General features: G+C 59.5%; 3 protein-coding genes across 4 annotated transcripts; all 3 read right to left on the reverse strand.

Moving 5' to 3' along the window:
• Positions 1–6,575: 6,575 nt before the first annotated feature.
• On the reverse strand, positions 6,576–11,398 carry RIN1 (Ras and Rab interactor 1). Its single transcript, XM_008587157.1, has 10 exons — positions 11,313–11,398; positions 10,975–11,155; positions 10,753–10,867; positions 10,600–10,672; positions 10,381–10,472; positions 9,530–10,267; positions 8,917–9,222; positions 8,472–8,603; positions 8,154–8,305; positions 6,576–7,191 (listed from the first exon to the last, which is right to left on the reverse strand). The coding sequence occupies exons 1-10, from the start codon at positions 11,396–11,398 to the stop codon at positions 6,715–6,717; spliced, it is 2,352 nt and encodes a 783-aa protein (XP_008585379.1). The 3' UTR covers positions 6,576–6,714.
• A 989-nt stretch (positions 11,399–12,387) lies between these two features.
• Positions 12,388–19,692, reverse strand: BRMS1 (breast cancer metastasis suppressor 1). 2 transcript variants are annotated; one of them, XM_008587158.1, is made up of 10 exons: positions 19,593–19,692; positions 16,403–16,548; positions 16,243–16,333; positions 15,935–16,062; positions 15,719–15,798; positions 15,536–15,632; positions 14,879–14,971; positions 13,675–13,739; positions 13,273–13,312; positions 12,388–12,914 (listed from the first exon to the last, which is right to left on the reverse strand). In XM_008587158.1, the coding sequence occupies exons 2-10, from the start codon at positions 16,539–16,541 to the stop codon at positions 12,907–12,909; spliced, it is 741 nt and encodes a 246-aa protein (XP_008585380.1). In that variant the 5' UTR covers positions 16,542–16,548; positions 19,593–19,692; the 3' UTR covers positions 12,388–12,906. The 2 variants fall into 2 exon arrangements, with proteins under 2 accessions (XP_008585380.1, XP_008585382.1); XM_008587160.1 differs by lacking the exon at positions 19,593–19,692 and having other exon boundaries at positions 16,243–16,331; positions 16,403–16,457.
• A 296-nt stretch (positions 19,693–19,988) lies between these two features.
• B3GNT1 (UDP-GlcNAc:betaGal beta-1,3-N-acetylglucosaminyltransferase 1) lies at positions 19,989–22,197 on the reverse strand. The gene is made up of 2 exons (XM_008587161.1): positions 21,094–22,197; positions 19,989–20,846 (listed from the first exon to the last, which is right to left on the reverse strand). Exons 1-2 carry the CDS (start codon positions 22,147–22,149, stop codon positions 20,655–20,657), a joined length of 1,248 nt encoding a protein of 415 aa, XP_008585383.1. The 5' UTR covers positions 22,150–22,197; the 3' UTR covers positions 19,989–20,654.
• Position 22,198: the final 1 nt, after the last annotated feature.

The following is a 22,198-nucleotide window of genomic DNA, read 5'->3' on the forward strand; positions in this document are numbered from 1 at the left end:
ACATGTGGGTGGGTGCATGGATGGATGGTTGGATGCATAGAAGGATAGTTAGATGGCAGGATTGGAGGATGGATGGGTAGGTGGGCATATGGAGAGATGGATAGATGTAGGAATGAGTGAGTGGACAGATGGACAGATGGATACGTGGGTGGGTGTATGGATGGAAGTCACATAGATGCATCGTTCAGGGATACAGGCGGAAGTGGGAGGCCCTGATGCATGAGTAGCAGCCACCATGATGAATCGTATGCTCAGAATGGAATTCTACTGCTTTGCAGGAGCACAGCCCTAGGAGGATGGGTCACTTGGGCTATCACTGGCAGGGACCAAGTGTGATGCTTCCCCTGGTGCCATGTAGCCTGTGTTCTCTGTTGGGGCCTGAAGCCAATATGTCTCCCTAGCTGGGGATAGGGACAGTGCACCTTCCAAGCTCAGGATGCCAGGCTCAGCTCACATCAGGGGTCAGAAGGCTGGGGTTCCCTGCTCTGACTGTGATCTATACAGGGAGAGTTCACCTCAAGAGGGGTTATGAAAACAGAAGCCCACTTGCCCAGAAGGAGCCTTGTCTTGCGGCTACTGGGATAAGCCAGAGGCAGATGGTGGTTTTGGATGTGATGTGTGGGTGTGTGGGGGGTAAGGGTAAGGGCCGCCTGCAGAGGTGTTGGCCTGGAGAGGGCCCAGTGGAACAGCCAGGGTGGGGGAGTTGAGTGTGATTGGGGGGCGCCCCCTGGGCAGGCGTCCTGCAGAGCCTTGGCACGCCAGGCCGCTGAGCCAGCACATTGCTTTGTGTACAAATCACCTCCTTTCCTCCTTTTTCTTCTATCCCCATCCCCCCACCTCCTTCCATATCTAAATTCTTCCCAAACCACCCCAGCCTTCGGCTGTCTGGAGGAAGGGTTGATGGGTAGGCGGGAGGCGCCTGGTCTTGGGTGGGAGCGGAGGAGGGGAGGTGGGAGATGTCCCACCCCAGGCTGGAGGGGGGAGGGAAGGGAGCGCCTGCAGCCTCCTCCCCCTCCCCACGTGTTGGTGCCGCACCCTGTATGCTTCTGGATGGGAGGGCTCTGCGTGAAGCAGGCGGTGGTGGTGCTGGGGACTGGACGCAGTGGGAGAGACAGGCTCGGGGAAGGGGAGCCCCAGAAGAAAGGGTGTCGTCCAGACCAGGCCTGGCCCCTGAGGGTGAAGGACTCTGGCAGCTGCAGGGTCTGGGGGTGGGGTAAGGTGGTGTCTTCATCATGGAGAGAGACCGTGATGTGTTCAGGGGTGCATGACCACGTGCTTGCCTGTGTGTGCGCGCATGTGTGTGTGCACAGCTGGGTGATGTGCGCGTCCCAGCAAGTCCACACCTGTACCTGCGGCTGGGAGGGAGAAGCATATGGCTGCCCAACCTGGGCCCAGCTGGGACCCCAGTTCCCCCTCCTGGCAGATGCTGGACCTGAATGAACGTCTGGCCACATCTGCCCACAAGAAAGGGAGCTCCACAGCCCATGTCAGAGCTAGAAGGGCCCAGGCCTCCCCGCTCGGTGTACAGACAGACCTTCTCAGGGACACAGCTTCCTCCTCTGCACAAGGGGTACCTATGGGAGTGGACCCTGTCATCCCTGGTGTGTCTGCCAGAGGCCTGCCACCTAGGGTGACCAACTTGTCCCTGTTTGCTGAGGAGTTTGCTGGTTTCAGCACTGAAAGTCCCATGTCCTAGGAACCTCCTCAGTCCTAGGCAAATGAGATGGCTGGTCACGCAGTTGTCAGGGACGTATCTCTTTCCTCCCCCATCTTTCCCCCTGCAACCCATCTCAGCCTCCCCGCCTCCCCCACACCCCTTCTGGAACTTTCTCGAAGGTTCTTACTTTCCCTTCTCTTCCTGTCCCACACCCTCTTCCTCCTGCCCCTTGCTGTCTCCAGGAATCTCTGTGTCTCTGTCTCACTGTGTCTCTCCCTCCCTGTTCCTCTCTCTTCCCCCTGTGTCTGGGGTCTCTCTGTCTCCTCTCTTGCACCCAGGATTGTCCCCCTGTTGGCTGCTGGGGTCTCTCTGTTCTCTGCCCACTTCTGTGTCTCCCCTCTCCATCTCCGGTGTCTCCCTGTCTCTGTCTCAGGGTCTCTGGCTTGCCACCTTCCCTGGGTGGTCCAGGCCTCCTTGCCCTCTCCTGGCACTGCACCCCCAGTGCTGGCTGCGATGGGAGCCAGGTCTGGGGGCTGTGACCAGGCCGGGAAGGGGAACCCAAGCAGACATGATATTTATGTTAGGACTTCAAAGTGGAGCAGAGGCCGTGGTAGGGGTGGAGGCGGGCGGGAGGGGTTGCGAGCAGAGCCAGACTGAGGTCAGCTCTGGCCCCTCCCTGGCGAGGGTCTCCTTGGTGACACACACCTCCCCTGTGGGACACTGAGACCCAGAGTAGGGACAGAATGGGCTATTTTGGTGCAGAGTTCCAAGAAAGGCGCTTCCTGTGCCCCTGCCCCACCCCCAGCCCCATCCTTTCCTCCTGTCACCCTGCAGCTGGGTCTGGGCATCCATAGCCCCCACCTCCTCAGAGCGACAGCCTGGCCTGGGGGCAGGGGGCTCTGGGGGTGGCAGAAGCAGAGGGCTCGATCTCAGCAGGAAAACATCCCTGGCGCTGGGACAGGCCGTGTGTTCTCGGCTCTCTGGCAGAGGCCTAGCCTGGCAGGGCCCTACGGGTCTGTAACCCTGTCGGCCTCGTCCGGGCCAGGCAGGCCCAGTCCCTCAGGGCCTCTGGAGTCTACTCAGGCTGCTTGCCCGAGGGCCTGAGAGGCCACAATAGGCCATGCAGGTCACCCCACCCCTGCCCCCCACCCTTGGCCTAACCCCTGTTAAAGACACCCAGCTGCTGGGGCCCGGAAGGCGTGGGGTCAGGATTGGCTCATCCTGCAGCACCGCTCTCTGTCCCGAGCCCCTCCCAAGAGCCGCGCCCAGCAGGCACCCCTTCAGCCTGGGCCACCGCTCAAGAAGCCCCCTCCCAGACTTGGACCTTGCTGTGGACCCAGGACCCTCTGGTCCAAAGCCCACCCGGGCCCTCAAAGCCGCAGCCCTGGGTCAGTGCCCCTCCCAGGTCCTCCTGTGAATCACTTGAGTTGGAATCCGATGAGCTCAGGCCTCCCCACCCAGCGCTCTGCCTCTGCCTCCTGCCTGGCCAGTGGGGTAGCCATGCCCCTCACGGGGGTCTTCTCAGCAACCCAGAGCCCCCACCTGGGTGCACCATGGGCTGGGGTGGGTAAGAGGTGGCAGGGGTGGGCCAGGGCCGGGGGGGGAGGGCAGTCAGGAGAGGGGCTTGGACCTCTTCCGCATGCTCAGAAGTATAAAGAGTGTGTGTGTGTCTGCGTGTGTCCTTTGGTGCATCTGTGTGTGTCTGTGTGTGTTTGCACTTCCAGTGTTAGGACACAGGGGGAAGGGGACGCCCATGTGCTGTGTCCCAGGAGAGTGTATGTCGTGCATTTGAGTGGGAGGTTTGGGTGTGTTGGTGGCAGTTCTGCATGGGTAGGTCCACGTGCATCATGGAGTCCCTGAGTAGGGCACCACATGTCTGTGTCAGCCTGTCACCATGTGTGTGTCAGGGAGTCACACTCTGAACCCGAGAGGGAGAGTGTTGTAATATCTCTGAGTGTGCAGACTTAGGGACGTCTGAGTGAGGGTTTGGTCTGTGTCATGGTGTGGCTCAGAGGAGAGGTGGCCGTGTGTTCCTGTGTCCCATCCCGCAGGGCATGAGTGGCTAGCGGTCAGGGTGTGCCTGTCAACGTTGGGGTGCCCGGGTGTTAGTGTACATGCCTGTGGCAGCAGTGTCACACTCTGTGCGAATGTGGGTCAGAGTGCGACTGTGTGTTAAATCGTGGGTGTGAACATGGGTCACAAGGCCGCTCCTTGGTGAAGGTGGGTCAGGGTGGTGATGTGAGTCTCAGTGACTGCCTTCCACCCCACCCTCTCAGGCCACCCCACAGGCCCTGGCTCCTGGGCCAGTCTGGACGGTAGAACCTGGGATAGGTGTCCCCTCCCTCACGCCTCCTCCCGACCCCAGTTCGCAGGATTCCTGCTCGCAGGACGGTCCCAGGTCCCCCCTGAGAGGGTGCTTACCTCCTAGCACCAGGCTGGGCGCGGGTCCCCTGAGTCCCCGGGTCCCCTGGGCGGCCTTCTCAGTGGAGAAAGGGACCCGGCATACGGCTGGGAATGAGGCGCGCTCGCCCCCTGGTGGCAGCGATGGAGAACGCGCCACCCTGTGCCCCAGGAACGCAAGGGAAGTGCTTGTGGTGAGTCTTCCCTAGTCAGTCATTCTACACATATCCACTAAGTGCCAATTCCTGGCCAGGCATTGTTCTAGGCTCCTGAGACTTGGCTGGGAACAAGGCCGACTTGGCTCTGGCATAAACAAACTCATATATAGAACTATGGTCACTTTTGAAGTGACATGCAACATTTCCAAGTGAGGAAATGATTTGGCTGCTCCTCAGTAGATCCAAACGTCAGGTTCCAGTCCTGCCCTGCAGCAATGGACGCTGGACCAGGCATGTCACCTCCTGGAGCCTTGGCTTCCTCTTCCATAAATAGGGACAAAGGTGGCAGCAGGGGTTGGGGAGAGGTGGGCTCATAGCTATTGCCCAGCTCGCACCTTGAAGACAGTGAGAGCTGACCAGTTTCTCTTTGGCTGGGGGCTGGGGGTGCTTGGTGCTTGGTTCATAACAGACACTCGATAGATTATTGCTGGGTGGATGAGTAAGTGAGTCCATCTGTTTTGGAGGATTGTAGGATCTGGTGTCTGAGCCCTTTGCTCTGTAACAAGCCACTTTTCCTGAGCAAGCCTCGGTTTCCTCATCTGTAAAATGGGGATAATGAGACCAGCCTTAGACTGGTCTATCATTGTTTGCCCTGCCTAGAGCCCCTGCCCCTATAACATGACCCTTCATTATGCTGATTTGGCCTGGACCTCTGACAATCAGAATCTCTTGAGAAGACAAACCAAAAGACCCAGGCAGGGGGCATGCCGAATTCTCAAGGCCAGGACTTAGGATTGAGCATGGGAAGGGAGGGAAGGACTTGCAGAGGCCCCAGAGACAGGGCCCAGAAGCCTCCTTCCCGTGAGACTGGCTGCACATCTGGCCCCTGAGGTTCTCTGAGCACCCCTGCAGACATTCCAGGTCCTTCCTCTGGGTCTGAACTTGACACATCATCCTGTGTTTGATTCTCAGGACCCAGCCCTCTGTTACCCTCCCCAGGTTCCCACCTCACTGCCCCTCCCTCCTAGTTAACAAACTCCAGACAGTGGACCACATTTATTGAGCGCCTGTGGAGTGTGCGGCACTGTACAAGGCACTGGGGTGGGGGTGGGATAAGGAGAGAGGACATACATACAAAAGAACGTATCAGCAAGAAGCTTGGGGGTGGGGGGGTGGCATGGAAGTGGCGAAGGAAGGGCTGCCGGTGGCCTAGTGGGAAACCCGGGAGCCCCGCACCTGGGCTGTATCTGGATCATCCAATAGCCGAAATCGATGATTTCTACCTCATAGTTGTCATGTCTGACATGTGGACTGATGACCCTTTGTGCTCAGTGCCTGAGGAGAGTGCCTCTGAGACTGGGGTCCTTTCCATCAGGGACAATTCTTTTCTGGGGAATGATGCCCAAGAGGCTGGCCTCATCCAGACCCCTGACTCCAAGGGACCTGAGGGCCAGCAGCCTCGGCCCCTGTGCTGTCCCCAGGTGCAAGACCAGTGACCACCTTTGCTGCTGCTGCTCTCCAGCCATCTTGGCCCCTCAGGAGTCTCCTCTCAGCAGCTTCCTGGGCCAACTGCACCTCCTTGTGGTTGGGGGTTGGCATCGCTGCCCCAGCCTTGAGGGTTCATTCTTGGGGCTTAGAATAGAGAGGTGTAGGTGGAACCTGATGCCCTGGTTTGGGTAGGGAAACCCTAGTGACTTGCTGTGTGAAGTCTTGGGAGTCACTTTTCTGAACCTTGGTGGGGCTAACAAGCCATGTCCTGCCTCCCCGTAAAGTCTGTGTGAGAGCCGAAGAGTTAAGTGCAGAGAAAATGGTTTCCCAGCCCGCCCTCCTTCCCTTCTGGAAGCTTGTCTGCCTGCTGGTGAGCATTTTCCCCCTGTCCAATTCTCCTGGGAGGCTGGAGTGCCTGGGAAGACTTCCAGTCTTGGGGAAAGACAGGAAATTGGGTGCTTTCTCCCCCGGGACCTGATCTCCAGGGGAACAACCTTCCCTGAGGGAGGGAGCATGAGCAGGTGAGAGCCCCACCCGGCAGGGAGCAGGCTCCTGGAACAGAGCAGCGGGGNCCTCCTGACACCCAGGTGTGGGTGGGTCTTTCAGAGACTTGGAGCCTCCAGCCTGGTGGGGGCTGCCTGGCCTGTGCCTATGGCGGGAGATGCAAGAGGAGCCAGGACCAGCCAGAGGAGGGCCTCAGTTGGGTTGGTCCCCTGTTGGGCACACTCACCCCTGCAGGCTGCCTGGCCTCCAGCTGGAGGAGAAGAACAAGAGGCAAGGGGCCTTGGGCACATAGTCTAGGGGTCCCCCAACCCCTGTTCCCCAGCTCCTCCAGCAGGTGGACTCACAGAGACAAGTATCAGACAGAGGTGGTTGCAGACACAGGAAAGGGCCCGAGGTCGCCGTGGCCCAGGTGGCTGTGGCCTTGGCTGGTAGGGTTGATGGCTCTGAAAGGCCTTCCTGGCAGCCTCTGAGTCTCCTGTCCCAAATGGCCTTTCTGGCTGCTTCCAGCTACTCCTGTGCTGCCTGGCTCCTCTCAGCCTCTGGCTCCTCTGGCTGAGCAGGGCCTCCCCTGGTCTGACCCTCAGCCCCCTCAGCAGTTGTCTCAGACTCTCCATTCCTGTCCCTGAGGCTGGCTTTGACTGCAACGTCCCCATCTCCTGGGCCCCGTTTCCCCTCCTCCCCGCTCCCTGCCCCTGGCTGCCCACTGCCCTCCTCCTCTGTTGCTGTCGCCTGGGTCTTGGGCTGCTCTGCCTGGCGGTAGACGAGGTAGCCGGTGGTGGGAAGCCTATGGGCCAGGACTCCAGGGGACAGGCGCTGATAGCCCTGCTCCTTGTACAGGAAGAGGCCAAAAGTATCAGGCTGAGCCACTCGAAATTTGGTGGCACAGAGCTGGTTCACGGTGGCAATCGAGGCCCCTGGGGGCACAGCCAGGGTCTTGGAGGTGCAGCCACTGCTGGGATCCTGATAGGCTACTCGGAGGAGGTGCTATGAAGGAAAAGCAAAACTGAGTACTTAGCCCTGCCTGGTGTGTATCTGGCTCCAAAGCTGAGGGACAAGGGTAGGCCATGCAGGGACAGGGGTGGGTCGTATAAATCCAGTGGTAGAATCAATTGGCCAAAGTTTTGTGAGCTCCAGTGGAGGGGAGCTGTCAGGCAGGGAGAGATGGGCAGGGGCTGGGGGCAGGGCTGCAGGGGCTAGGGGAGCAGGGTTGCAGGTGCAAGGATGGCCCTGCAGGATCTCACAGGCCTAAGATGAAGCTTAGATAGAGCTTACTCTGGGCCCTAAGCCCTTGTCCTGCATTCACTCATTTAATCCTAACATTGACCCCAGGAGGCAGGTACTGTTACTCCATTTTACAGATGACAAAATTGAGGCACAAAGAGGTTAAGTAACTTGCCCAAGCTCCCATAACCAAGAAGTGGTAGAGCCAGGATTGGAACCCAGGATCTGGCAACTGAGTCTGGACTCTTAACCAAGGCTGGGAAGGATGAAGGGCAGGGGTGGCATCTGGCTCTGAAGACACCCAGGCCAGAGCCCAAATGCAAGGGCAATGGGGCACAGGCTGAAGCCTGAGGTCAGGGACAGGCAGAGGCCTGGCTGGGGCTGGAGGCCAGGATTTGGAGTCTGGGCCTGTCACCTGTGTCCCTTTCCTTCTCCATGTCATGCTCCAATTTCCTCATCTGTAAAATGGGGATAATAATGGTCCTACTTCAGAGTGTCTGTGAAGATTCAGAGACGCTGCCCCTGGAGCACGTGGAACCTGCTCCCTCTAGAAAGGCTGGCTTTGACATTTTCAGAGGGCGCTGCTTCTGTGGCAGGGTGATGCAGGACTAGCCCTTTCCTCTTGCTGGGTCCCACTGGGAAGAAGAGGGGTCTGTGCTGGAGGATGCCAGAGCCTGCCTGGGCCTGGCCAGTTTGGGGTGGACAGTGTGAAGGGGCCGTGTTACCTGGAAGCTGTGGGTGGCAGGCAGGCGGCGTTGCTCCCAGAGGCTGAGGGAGCGCTGCAGCTCCTGTGAGGGGCTCAGGGGGACGGTGTGGGCCTGGGTCAGTCCGCTCAGCAGGGCCAGGCTGGCCGAGAGGCTGGTCAGGTAGTAGCCACCTGGGACATGAGGGGGAAGAATGCAGCTCAGGCTGGGCTGGGGTGCCCCGTCCCCCCACCCCTTCCCTGCTGTCTGCTCAACCCAGACAGGGAGGCAGTGTGTGTGTGTGTGTGTGTGTGTGTGTGTGTGTGTGTGTGTGTGTGTGTGGGAGGGGGGTCCCCTCACCCTCCCCGGTGAGGAGGGTGGGCTCCAGCAGCTCCGACATGTACTCCGTCTCCAGCAGCAGCTCGGGAAGGTCGCACTGTGCCACGACGAGGCTCAGCAGCGGCAGGAACTCATCAGCACCAGCGCCTGCCCCTGTGGGCACATGGTGAGGAGGAAGCTTCAGGCTCCTCTGGAGCCTCAGGGTCAGAGTCCAGTCCTTGTCTTAGACACTGACCCCTCCCCTCCTCCTGCGAGGCCCTATGCAATGTGATCTCCACAGCAACCACGTGGAGGGGCTGCAGCCAGGAGGCTCTACTCTCTGGGCCTCAGTTTCACCAAGTTTGAGTTGGGAGGGTTGGCTCATTCCGCCCCCACCTCCCACTGTGGTCCTGGAAGTCTCTCCCTGGGGGGCCTGCCTCTGACTCAGAGGGGGCAGGGCGGTGGGAGGTGGTGAGAGGGGACAAACCTGCGTGGGTCCTCAGGCATGTGTAGAGCAGCTTGCAGGCCTGTAGGAGCCGCTTGACCTGGGCACTGGGTGAGTAGGTGCGGAGCAGCTGCAGCAGCTTCTGGCGCACCTGCTCCGTCTCCACCGGGGAGGGCAGGCTCAGGTGGGAGCCAAAGGCGCCAGGGCCCTGGGCACGGGCCAGGCGGAATCCTTCTGCCAGGCGGCCCAGGGAGCCGTCTGCGGAAAGCCGGCGCCGCAGGCGGGCTGCCAGGATGGGCCGGAGAGGCTTGAGCACAGAGCGGTGCAGCGACTTCTCCAGGACGTGTTCTGCCGGACGAGGGGCAGGCAGGGGTCAGGCAGACGGAGGGGAAGAGTCCGGGGCAGAAAGGAGGAGGAAGGGCAGAGTCAGGCAGGAGAGGCATGAAAAACAGAGGAGCTGGGCAAGAGGGGAGACGGGGAGAGAGGCAGGGGTGGAGATCATTGGAACAGCAGTGAGACAAGGTGGCTTTCTAAAGCAGCAGAACAGAACCAGAGAGGCTGGCACTGGGGAGCAGAGGTGAGAGTCAGATAGGGAAGAGCTGGCATGATGGAAAGACAGGGGCCCCACTGGCAGAGGCCCTGACTGGGGCCTTACCCAGCCTCTCGGGTGGCAGCAGCTTCTCAGGGCCCAACTCCGTGGTCAGCATGGCCCGGGCTCGGCTCAGCACCTGGCGGATGCCCTGCAGCTCTCGGGGCTCAGGACTGGCCCGCACCTGGGTCAGTAGGTCCTGCACCAACTGGCCCACAGCAGTGTGTCGGTCCTGCACCAGCGCTGTGGCCACCCTGCCCACCTGCCGTTCGGGCACCAGCAGGGAGCAGAAGGCAGCACTCATGGACCGAAGCAGAGGCCGCCGTCGGCCCAGCTGGGGTGAGGTCGCTGGGCTCCCCCGGGATCTCGGCGTCCCCTCCTCCTCAGAGCTGCTGGGGGAGCCACAGTCCACCTCCTGGAGGGAGGGCAGGGGTGGGAGGTTAGGGCTGGGGTCCCTGGGCACATGGTATCCCACTGAGCTCTCCCTCCGCAGCGGCCGGTGAGGGGGCAGCCTCTCTGTCTGGCTGGGGGCTGCCCCTGGCAGCACTGGGACGGGGGGAGGTGGCACGGCAGGTGGAGACAAGGGGCTGGAGGTCTCTGTGGACACGCGCACTTTGAAGCTCCTCTTGAATTTCTCCCGCTTGGTGGGGCCCAGGTCCCCTGGGAACAGAGGGTTGAAGAAGCACAGGGCGGCTCCAGTGCCCTGGTCCAGCTCTTGAGGGGACCGGGCCTTCAGCCGGGGCAGTAGTGGGCCTTCGGAGGGGCCCCGCGGAGGCTTGGTGTTGAGGGGGGAGCTCCAGAACTCTAGGGAAGAGAAACCAAGTGGGGCTTCAGGGGCTGGTGGGCCTGTGGGCTTTCCCTTCCCCTCTCGGCCTCAGCTTGTCCATTTGTGCAGCGGGTGGCAGGGGAACCCTTACCAATGCCCAGATGGGAGATGGCCTCCAGCTCCTTGTGGGTGGCTGCCTGGCAGATGGCTCTGGGGAGCTGGAGCTGGAGGAGAAGGATGTCCCTGAGGCCAGAGACAGGAGCAGGGTCAGGAGTGAGGGATGCTCAGGTTGCAGAAGGCGGGATGCGGAGGGCTGTCGCTGGGACCAGGGCTCCACAGACAGGCACTGACTCCCTGTGGGCAGACTCACCGGGTGTGGCAGTAGGCGCAGATGAGCTGGACCAGGTCTGGGAACATGAGCTCCGAGCCCTCCAAGGAGACTCCTGAGAGATGGGAAATAGTGAGGCCGTTCTCTGCGGACGCACCCCTGACCAGCCCTTCCCAGCAGGCCAGCCCCTCTCACCACCAGGGCTCTCCTGGATGTAGTGGCTGGAAACAAAGGAGGGGCCACTGGCCTCGGGCAGCCGCACGCACAGGGCCTGGCACTGGCGGGTGTTAGATTTCCGCACCAGGAACGTCTGCAAGTGGACAGGGCTTGGGAGGCTCAGGACCGGAGTATCCAGCTTCTCTCCCTCCCACCTCAGCTGGCCAGTCCCCGGAGGTGGAAGGTGGGGGCGAGACTCACCCCCGGGGGCTCGGTCCTCAGCACGTGCAGTGCAGCCGCGGCGTTGGCCCGCAGCTGCAGCCACACGGGCCGGGTGAGCAGCAGACGCTCCCGCAGGCTCACGGCGCGCCCGGGCCGCTGGAGTCCACCTGCCCGCCCCCCGCTGGCATCGGGCATGTCGTACAGTGGGTCCTGGGCTGGCCTGGGGGCGGGCACCCAGACCTGAGCAGGGGCCAGGGGCTGGGACCCTCACCCGCCCTTCCCCCGTACAGGGCTTCCCACCTCTGCTGCCTGGGGAATAAACCCTCCTCTTGCTGTCCTTCCCCACCCCACCTGGCTGCCCGTCCAACTCCACTAACTTTTCTCTCTCCAGGTGCCCAGGAGTAATGCTGGATGGGTTGGGGGCTCCAAGAGGGCCTGCTCCTGGTTCCCCAGGGGTTTCCATGGCTGGGAGCTCCTTCGCTTCTCTGGGACTCAGGAAGAGAATCCAGCTCCCGAGGCACAGGCACGCACATTCCCCGTGGTGAGTAACACTTCCTGAGGGCGGTTCGCCCTGTCACACCCCACCAGTTAACTCTTGGGTGTCCACCCCACCTGGCCAGTGCCCGCTTCCTCTCTGTTCTAGGGCCAGCCTGGAGGGGCAGGGATTCCTCTCCATGCTAGTGCCACCCTAAGGGCCCCAGCTGTGGGGGTGCCCCCTCCCCACAGTGCTTCCTGCAGCCTTGCCGGCCTCCTCAAATCACACAGGTGAGCAGGAAAGGGTTAAGCACAGCCCGGACGGCCCAGTCTGCACAGGCCCAAGCCTCGCCCTGGGGCACCTCTAAATCTGTGGTCAGTTGCTCATCTGTCCAGCGCCTTGGGGGTCATCCTTGGGGGAGAGCACCCCCTACTGGTCAGATGACTCATTCCTGAGCCTAACCTGGGTTTCGGGATTTCATGTTGTCATGGAGAAAAGATGCTGTGTCTCCATGGAAACCAACCCCTTTGCTTAACTGAGGTTCTGGGGGTGGTTCTGACACTCAGCACTAACCAGGGGGAGTCTGGCTGTGAGGTCGTCAGCACATGGTGCTGCTGCTGGCTGCCTCCCACGCACACAGGCCCTGCCAGCCTGCCTTGCCAATCTGCCAAGCGACTGGGCAGGTGCAGACATGACCTGGTCTCTAAGCACCCGCACCAGCCCCCTTCCCACCCGAGGCCACGTGCTCTGCCTGCACCACGTGTTGCTTCTGACTCTGCTCACCAGCAACAGGTAGTTCTGGGCCCAGCCCCCCATCCCCAGCCTGTACCCCAAGTCAGAGTACTCCAGAGCCTGCTGGGTAGTGAGAAGAGGTACCAACTGCAGGGACCCCAGTAGAGAATCTGCCTGTTTCAGGAGCTCCCCACAAAAGCCAATTCCCTTGCAGGGCAAATCAGACACACATGGTCACACCAGAGTCCCACAAAAAGTTTTATTTCCAGTCCTCACAATTTGGGAGGCAGATACCAAGAACCACACTGAGAAAAATCCTGGGGAGCCTGGCTTCTCTCCTTCAGCTCCAGCCAGGACTGACAGGCCCCCCAAATATCATTTCTGGCTCAGAGTTCCACAATGGAGGGCCCAGCTCATTGGCTCAGTGGCTGAGAGGTCAGCAGGAAGGATGTTGCTTTGGCTTAGGACAAGGCCTGTCTTCTTTGCCAGAGGGGCACTGAGGAAGCTGATCTTCAGGAGAGGGAGGTGGTGAGCTGGTCAGGGACAGACACAAGCCTTGCCTGGCCACTCTGGGGCCACAGCTGCACAGAACCCAAGGAGGGCAGAGGAGGAGCCCAGACCAGTGACAGCTGGAGGGGGAGGACCCAGCAGCAACACTGGAGAGCCACTGGGGGGCTGGGCAGTCTACCTTCCGCAGCAGGGAAATGCAAATCTGGGTTTGGTGCCAGCTGCTCCGAGGGATCCCCTGGCTATGAACAGCAGGGTCATGGGCCTGGGGTGTGTGGGAGGGGAAAGATCATCAAACATGAGAGGAAGCTGAACCAGGAGGGAGGCAGCCACTCCATGTGAGGTCGGGAGTAGCCTCCTGGGAGGGCCCTGGGGCAGCTCCCTCATCCATGAGCTCAGGTTGGGCCCTCCCTGCTTGAGCCTGGCTGGGCGCTCCCCCAACCCTGAGCTTCCACACTCCCACCCTGGCTCCTGCTTGCCAAACTCCCACAAACCCCTTGAGCTGAGATTGTCCTAACTTTCCGGGGCCACTGATTCTGACAGAGCTGCTGCCTCTCTCTGGGCTCCTGTGGGGAAGGTGAGAGTGAGGGGCGGGGCGGTGGTACAACCTCCGCGGCTCTTACCATCTGGTTTTCTCTTCTGAGGGGACACAGCTGCCCTAGCCTGAGTGGAGGAGAAAAAAAGCCCCCTGAGAGCCTGCCTCCATTATGGCAATTCCCTCTCCACACTGGCTCTGTGCCCTTTCGGCCCAGCCCTTTCCACCTTCCCTGCCTTCTTCCACCCCATCCAAACCTGCCCTGGAACAAGGCAGGGGTTGACAGACTAGATGTCCCTTCCTCCAGGGCAGCCTTGAGCAGGAGGACTCGTGAGCTGACTGCAATGCCAGGGAACCTGGGCTGAAGGCAGGCAGTGCCTGGGGGTGCACAGAGAACCCCCCGGCCCTCGGACCCTAGAGCTGGCTGGGATTGGAACTGCCAGCCCCTACCCTGAGCTGGGGTGGGGGGGCGTGGCAGCAGCAGACCCACCTTTTTGATAGCCGTCCAGTCCTCCAGGATGTCGATCTCCTGCAGCATGTACACGATGTAAGGGCCTGTGACAGAGTCAAGGAAGCAGGAAGACCAATGGCGGGGCAGGAGGCAGGGTTCAGCCTGGGAGCTGAACACTCATGAGAGGTGGTGCAGTGCACAGTGTGGAGGGGCACTGAGGACCTGGGTTCGAGCTCAGGCTCCACCTCCTACTTCTTGGCCCCCTGGTGGGGGGCAAAGGGGCGGTGACAGCTTATGGCCTGTTTCACTGAGTCCATGGAGGGCACCAAGCCCCACCCCCACCTCCCTGCTCACCCTCCCCTCCTTAATCCAGGTCAGCTGACCAAGGCCCATCCTGCCCCGTCAGGGGCCTTGCTCCTTTTCCTATTCCATCCAAATCATTAACTGTCCTCTCACCTGACCCCTTCCTCAACTGCAGACAGACCCAGGTCTCTTCCACCCTGAAACAAGCCTCCTGTAGTCTCATACTTCCCCTCGTGTGCCCACCTGTGCCATGAACCTAACATCTCCACACCCTCACATTCACTCAAGTCACTGCCTTCCAGATTCCACCCTCAGCCGGCACCTGCTCTCCACCAGGTGGCCACAATGGCTGAGACTCTGGCTGCTGCAGGGATGTCGCAACTCAACTCTGCTGGGCTACAGTGGGGGGATGAAGGCGCAGTGGGCCCTGGACTGAAGGGGCTCCTGCCTAAGGTGGGCAGAGGCAGATAGTCCTCTCTGGGCTGCAGGCACTCAGGGCAGGGCACAGGGGTGCAGAGGAGAGACAAGCCACAGGAAGACCAAGAAGGCTTCACAGAGGAGGCAATGTCTGCGATGAGCACAGGCCAGGAAGGGCCAGGCAGGAGTTCCAACGGGAGGATGGAGAGGGAGCAAAGACACGGGGGTGGGAAAGCCTGGAACACGCTCGGATGACGCCAAAGACTGAACTTCACTCAGGAAGTTATGGGCAGTCACTGATCTGATGTCTCTATATTTCTAGGGTCCACAGAGCCCAGGGGAGACCCAGGACCCCACAGGAAATTCCTGACAGCTGGATTTTCCTGGGCGTGGTCACATGAAACCAACCAACCATGAATGCGTCTAGTCTGTGTCCTCCATGCCCCCTCCTGCACCCTCCCCCGAGTCTGGGGCTGACCCTGACGTCCTGCCCAGTTTTGGGCCACCTTGGATGGAAGGATACCAGAAACGAGAGGTGCCTTCTTCCTCTTGCTGGGTGGCAGGGAGTCCCAGGTCTTTGAGCTGCCTCTGGCGTGCAATTTGTCTTCCCACCACTCTGTGCCCCCAGATCCGGAGTCAGAATCAAGGGTGTGGCCTGCAGGATGCTCCCACTCCTGCAGCCCCCCACATGGGCCAGCCCGGCCTCACCTCCCCTTCCCCACACCACCCAGGGCAGTGGACAGAGCTCTGGGCTTGGGGCTGGAGGCCCGGCTGTTCGGGTCCTGACTGCACAGTAGTGAAAACTTGGGAAAGAGGTCACAGTACTTTTGTGAGCCTCAGTTTCTTCATTGGTTTAGGAGACAATGGGATGATAATTCCTGCCTCCCCAGGACACATATGAACACAGGTGCTGTGGGCGGGGGGGTGGCTAATATGTGTGGGCATGTCAGATTGGTGTCCTCTGTTCTGGAAAGACAGCAGGGGCAGGGGAGGGCAAGGGACCCCCCTATGCCCAAGCCCCCACTGTGTGCCAGGCACTGAGCTGGGCCCTTCCCAGGCCTGCTCTCATTCAGTCCTCACAGTGACCCCAAGAAGCAAGTCCTCTGACCACCCCCTGTGCAGCCAGGAAAGCTGAGGTCCGCAGAGAGCGGGTGTTGTGGAAGCTGGGCCTGGCCCTCACCGGAGCTGATGTCCAGGCTCTGGCGGTCCTCCTCCAGCCTCTGGATCCGCTCCTGCAGCTCCCCCTGCAGTGTGTCATACAGCAGCAGCTTCTCGCTCTGGAGGAGGCGGCAGCGGCTGAGCCGGGCAGAGTGGGGGCCACATCAGGCTTTGCCCGCCCCGACAGGCACCCCGTCAGGCTCACCTCCAGGTGCTGTTTGGCTCCCTGCAGCTCACATTCGTATTTATTCCTGATCACATCCAGACAGAAGCCCTTGTAGATCCCTGCGGAAGGCAGGAGAAGGGAGACCTTGCTCGGCCAGGGGCCCCGGTGCCCAAAAAGGAGGGCCAGGATGAGTGAGGAAGGGGAAAGAGAGCCATGGGTCCTGGAGGGGAACAGGGCACAGGAGAGCCCACAGACCTGCCACCTGAATGCGGATCTTGAGGCTCCGCTGCAGCCCCCCAAGAGGCTCTGTGTATTCAGGGGCTCTCTCGGCCCCTACTTCCTCTAGCCGCAGCCGCAGCTGACTCAGTCGTTCCCTGAACAACCTGGGAGAGAAAAAGCAGCCATGCAGCCATTTGCTCACCCGGGGCGCTCGGGCAAACACGTGCTGTGCGCCGGCAGGGCTGCAGCGGGCAGTCGCTCCCCCGGGCAGCAGCCGCCCTGCCCAGCACCAGGCCCCTCCGCTGCCAGCTGCCCAGACCCCGCCCGAGGCGCCCCCTGCTCACTTCTCCTTCAGCTCCGAGAACTGCTTCTCCAGGTCCAGCATCTCGCTGACGCACTCGCTGCGGCGCTGTTCGTAGTCCTCTTCATCCATCTCTGGGACAAGAGGCCAGTCAGGGCCAGCTCTGGGCAGGGGGCCGTGCGGGCGCGCGCGCAGGGCCTCACCTGAGCTGTCCTCCTCTGACTCGGTCTGGCTGCCGCTGCGATCCTCTTCACTCTCCTCCTCCTCCCCGTTCACCTCGGCGGCTGAGTCACCCTCTGCTTCCATCTCTTCTGTGTCTTTGCTTGGAGGCTGGACGGGCATCTGGCCTCTGGGAGAAGGTACGGAGCCATCATTCACCACGGCCCACAGCTCAGAGCAGGAGAGTGGCCAGGTGGAAAATCAAACCTGACCCCCGACTGGGACAGTGGGGGGGCGACGGGCCTCACCACACCCTGAGCACGCACTGAGGGGCGAGGATGCATATGGTCGTTTGCACTTCTCACAGAAACCTGGGAGCTGTGGAAACGCTCATGCCCTTGGACACCGTTGACGATCCCAGTCCTGGGAATACTGGCCAAGGCTATGATCCATAGACAGGAAAGGCCAAGGAGGGGCCCCTGCCTATGGAGTCCCACTGCCTATGGGACTGGGCCCAAACTCCTGACTGGGGCTTTCAAGGTCCTTCAGACTGGACTTGAACTTCCGGTCCAGCTCCTTCGTCCCCCACCTAATGGCCACTTCTCACCCTGCCGCCTCCCTCCCTCTGCCCATGCTGGTCCTTCTGCCTATGATGCCCCTAACTCCTGACTGGGGCTTTCAAGGTCCTTCAGACTGGACTTGAACTTCCGGTCCAGCTCCTTTGTCCCCCACCTAATGGCCACTTCTCACCCTGCCGCCTCCCTCCCTCTGCCCATGCTGGTCCTTCTGCCTATGATGCCCCCGGCTTCTCTTCCCGACGACACTCTACATCCCTCTTGTCTTTCACTGTGCTCTAGGTCAAATCCCATCTCCTCCGCTTCCTCTGGGACCTCAGGTCTTCTCCCTCTTGGCAGTCTCCTTCCCATGAAGCTGTAGATGTGCTCAGGTATTTTTGAGAAAAAGCAGAAACACAAAACCTCACCCATCCCACTGAGCTGCTCCGTTTTCCGCTTCACAGCTACACTCAAGGCCTTGTGCACACCTGCTGGTCCTACTTTCACTCCCACTTGCTTGAGCTGTGCACCCATCACTCTCAGCTGAAACTCATCCTGCAGCATTAACAGACAACTTCCTTGTGGCTAACGCCAGTATTTTTTCAGTGCTTTCTAAAATTTTTACAAAATTTTTAATCTCTAGTTAGTAACTGTTTTTCTTTTTCTTTTTTGGTGGCTAGACAGTACAGGGATCAAACCTGGACCTTGATGTTATCAGCATCACACTCTAATCAACTGAGCAGCCAGCCCCAGTGCTTATTTTAATTGACTTCTCAGCAACACTGAACACTGTTAAGTGTTTCTTCCTTTATTTACTCATCTAATATTTATTGAACATCTAATATATGTTGGGTACCATCAGATACTATGGTAGGTGCTGGGGCACAAATAGGACAGACAGTCTTTTACCTCAAGGAGCTTATAAGTTCCTGGGATAGAAGGGCAAAGAAACAGACTTACTATGGTGCAAGGAGAGTTAAGACTGGGAGCATATGGGAGAAGCTCTAACCAGGACATAGAGCTTGCTGCAGCGGTGAGGGCTTCCCAAGATGGATCAGATGGATGAGCTAATTGAGAGAGGGAACATTCCAGGTAGAGTGAATAGCGTGTGCAAAGACCCAGAAAAACGGGGAGGAGTTGGGGGCACATGGGTCTAAGCCTCAGCAAGAAGTGTGAGCTGCAGATTTGGTCATCCACATACAGCAAGTTATTTAGGCCATGGGAAAGGATGTGACCAGCAAGGCTGAATGTATGGAGTGAGAAGAGGTTCGCGGTGGAATCTCCAGGGTCACCGAAGGGGTAGACAAGGAGACCCCTGCAAAGGAGGAGGAAAAATCCAATGTCATAGAGACAGAGAATCAGGAGTGGTGACAATACCAAATACTGTCAAGGTCACCTAAGAGGAAGACTAAACAGTCTTGTCTCTCTGCCTACTGGGGGCTTATTTCACTGTGATGTTCTTCCAACTTCTCTGGCCTTCTGTAATCCTTTAGAATGGTATAGACACCACTCCCTTCAGGAAGCCTTCTTTGTTTACATCCCTTATTTGCCCATTCTCATGTCTGTCCCCTCAATCAGTCTGTGAGCCTTACCCGGGGAGAGGCTGCACACGTGACTTATTCACCTAGTGCAGTACTGGCTCACTTGATAACAGGAGGATTTGTAAATACAAATTAAATAATCTTTTGCAAGGCAGAGATTAGTTTTTACTTCTCCATAGCCCCAGGTCCCTGTAGCATAGCACAGCAAACTTCGTTAACACCTACTCAAGTTGTGTAAAATGCCTGGCCTGGGGGAGAGTTTAGTCTATCCGTCAATGACTTCACCAATGATTTGAATCTGCCCTGAAGACCTCGGCTCTCCAAACCAGCCTCATCTTTCTCATACTCAAGCCTCAGTTCCCAACATTTGCAATTCCTTCTCACTGTTAAGAATATTTACTTCCTAAGACGCAGCGAAAGTCCGCTCTTCCAGAAGACTTTCTCTGCTCCAGCTGACTCCAATTTTTTTTTTTTTTTTTTTTCTTTTGTCTTTTTTCCGTGTCCGGCAACGGATTGCAACCCTCAGTGTTGCCCCCGTACCGGACCGGGGTCCGGCAACGGGATTGCAACCCTCGGTGTTGCTCCCACGCCTCGCTCAGCCAGTGAGCGGGAACCGGTCTGTATGTGGGATCCGAACCCTCGGGCGGGAGCGCCGCCACGCTTCCCAAGCGGCGCACTATCCAGTGCGCCACCTGCCGGCCCGCTGACTCCAATTCTGAGTGAGTTAAATTTAGTCGCAAGCTCTTCTCCTTACCCCGGGTGCAAAATAAGGATAACTATTCCTGCTTTGAGTGCTGTAAAGACTGCAAGGGTAAGGGATGGAAAAGCACACTGTAAAGCGCCGTACATATGCCTTTTATCTTTCCAGACTGTAAGCTCCTGGAGGGCAGGCCCCCAGGGAAAGCAGCCCCTACTCCACTCTTGCGGGAGCCAACCCAACCTCTCCGCGAGCCTCCCGCCCGCTCCACCCCTAGACGTGCCGGCACGAGCCCGAAGATCGCGGACTCTTCCGCGGCCGGCCTCGGTCCCGCGGTCCCGCACGCGTCAGGCCGGTGAAGTCTCTCGGAGGAGGAGATTGTTCCGGCTGCGACCTACTAAGCGTAGAGGCCGAACCAGGCGCCGGGCATGGCGATACGCACCGCGGGGAGTGGAGCCTCCGGCCGCACGTCCGAGACTACCTTGAGGTACCAAAGGCTGCGGGTACTGGCCGCGGCCGCCGGGCTCCCGGAAGCGCCGCGGAGGGCCTCTCCCCCGGGGGCGGGGCGGGGCTTGTCGGCGCTTCCGTGTGCGTCATCAGGAGGCGCCCATCAGGGGAGCTCACAATTGGACCTCTGGGGCCGAGGCACGCTGGGATACCGCGGGCCGGTCTCCATAGCAACGGCCGACATTCGCCCAGGCCTCCGGCACGCAGGGAAGGGCCTTGCGGTTTTCTTGCTTTGCAGCTGGCGCCCCTCGGTCCGCGGCCACCTCCCCCCGGCGTGCGAGGAGAGAACCCGCTCCCCACCCCCCCAGTTCAGGAGAGTAACGGAGCCAGCTGTGGGTGTGAACACTCATTTATTTACACATTGTCATCGGTAGGCAAATGCCCAGCCTGCTAGAGGGTACAGATCTCAGACTGTCATCCACAGAGCCTGCAGACCCCTCCCTCCTCCAGAGCCCCGAGGGCGGAGGACGGGGAGAACCTGGAAGTTGAGGCGTCTGTCCAAGAGCTGAGAGCTAAATTCTATGCCTTCTTCTGATTTCTTTCCAAAAAGCCCACTTCACTAAGTACAGACTGTCCCATTCATACCTTTTGCTCTCCTACTATCCACCCATCCAAGATTGTTAATGATAACAATAACAACAATAATAATACTGTAATAATATTAATAATACTTCACATTTGTACGAAGCTTACAGAATGTTTTCACATAAAGCATCTCATCTGAGCCTCCCAACAGTTCTGTGAGGGAGGTATTGTCACCTCCCTTTTTACAGACGGGGTAACCGAGGCTCAGAGAGGTAATGGGATTTGTTCAAGGCCACACAGCTAGTTAGTGGTAAAGCTAGGACTTAATCCCAGCACCCCATATTCAAGTCCAGTGTTTCAACACCACAGCTACCTCTGTAAAGTGGAGTGACATTTCTTACCCCAGTCAGGCCTGAGGGGCGGCCTGAGGAACCAGGAGACTGAGACTTCTCAGACTAGGGGAGGGAAGGGCTCAGCAGCGACGGGGAGAGTTGGGATACTTGGCCTTCAACTCTTGTTTGAACTGGCGGTAAAGGATCTTATTGTGCTGATTTTCAACCTCCTTTTGGGGATGGAACTTCAAGGCTTCTTTGAAACCCTTATGAACCAGGAAACCTTCGTTCAGCACCTCAAAATCAAATCCTGCCACGTGCAGCTCACAGGCCTGTAGGGGGAGAGACAGGTCAGCAAAGTTTGATGATACTCCCAGAGCTGAGACTGACAGCCCTGATGCCACAATCCAGTTTCCTCACCCCTCTGGAGGCATTCTGGATTTTCCAAACCATCCAACCACCTTCTGAACTATGATCCCTCCTGCCTTATAGCCTCATTTTCATCCATGGCCACTCCTCATTGCTCCCTGCCCACCCCCCTTCCTGCCCTATTTCCCACGCCCTCTCCCTTGTGGGCACCTGGCTGATTCGATTGAAGCCATACTGCCGAAAGCGCTCGTCGAAGGTGGGCACCTTGCCTCCTGCCACGTAGAATGGCTCCCAGGGGTCCTGCCATGGCACCACGTAGGCAGGCCTCAGCAAGCTCTCTTCCGGCAGGTTGACCCAGCGGGAGTAGTTGGTGGGCGCCTGGCAGGGGGTACACAGCCCATAATAGAAGGGCCGCACCTCTCCCACCTGGTAGAGCTGCAGCAGCTCTGTCTTGCTCATGGGCATGCGGCGGGCTCGTCTGATCTCGAAGGCAGGCACCACCAGCGCCGTGCCCCCCCACTGGTTGCTCTGATCCAGCATTTCCCGCAGGCCTCTCCACAGCCCCTCGCTGGGCACCATGTCTACGTCGATCACCAGGGCATAGTTGGCCCCCTCACGAGCCAGATTCCTCAGAAGGTTATTAGGATAGGAGACATTGGTGCCCAGCGCATAATTGATCCCGGGCTGGGCCACCCGGGCTAGTTTGTCAAAGACCTCCTGGCAGGACCTTAGCAGGGCAAACTCCCCCGGCTCCCGGGGGTCGGGCACAGCGGCCTCATAACGCGAGGGACACACGAGGTGCATGGCGACCCTGGCTCGCATGTCGGGGCAGTGGCTGCTCAGCGCGTAGGCCAGCACTGTGGCCAGCTGCGCCTCCTCCTTAGAGGCCGCGAACACCGACACGGACAGAGGGCCCTCCCAGCGCTCCAGCAGGCCTGACAGGTGCAGCAGGTTGTCCACGCTGGCGTGTGTGACCAGGATCACGTCGTTGGGGTCCATGGTGGTCTTCAGTAGGCCCCTGTAGACGCGGTAATCGCCGCTGGCATCCAGGACGCCTCCGGAGGCCAGCGCGGTGCGGAGCTGCGCCTTGACCTGGTCCACGGACCGCGGGGACGGGGGAAAGAACTCGAAATATTGGTCTTGCTCCTCCTGCCCGTGCAGTCCGGACAGCAGCGACAGGTAGAGCAGCTGCAGCATCGCCACCAGCATGAGCGCGGCCAGCAGCAGCTGGTAGAAGGCGCACCGGATGGCGTAGGACATCTGCATGGCTCTCGGGGCTCGGGGCGCTCAGCGGGGACCACCCGGCCGCAGCCTC

This window comes from Galeopterus variegatus, unplaced genomic scaffold, assembly GCF_000696425.1.
Source record: "Galeopterus variegatus unplaced genomic scaffold, G_variegatus-3.0.2 Scaffold4258, whole genome shotgun sequence".
In the NCBI taxonomy this organism is placed as follows: domain Eukaryota; kingdom Metazoa; phylum Chordata; class Mammalia; order Dermoptera; family Cynocephalidae; genus Galeopterus; species Galeopterus variegatus.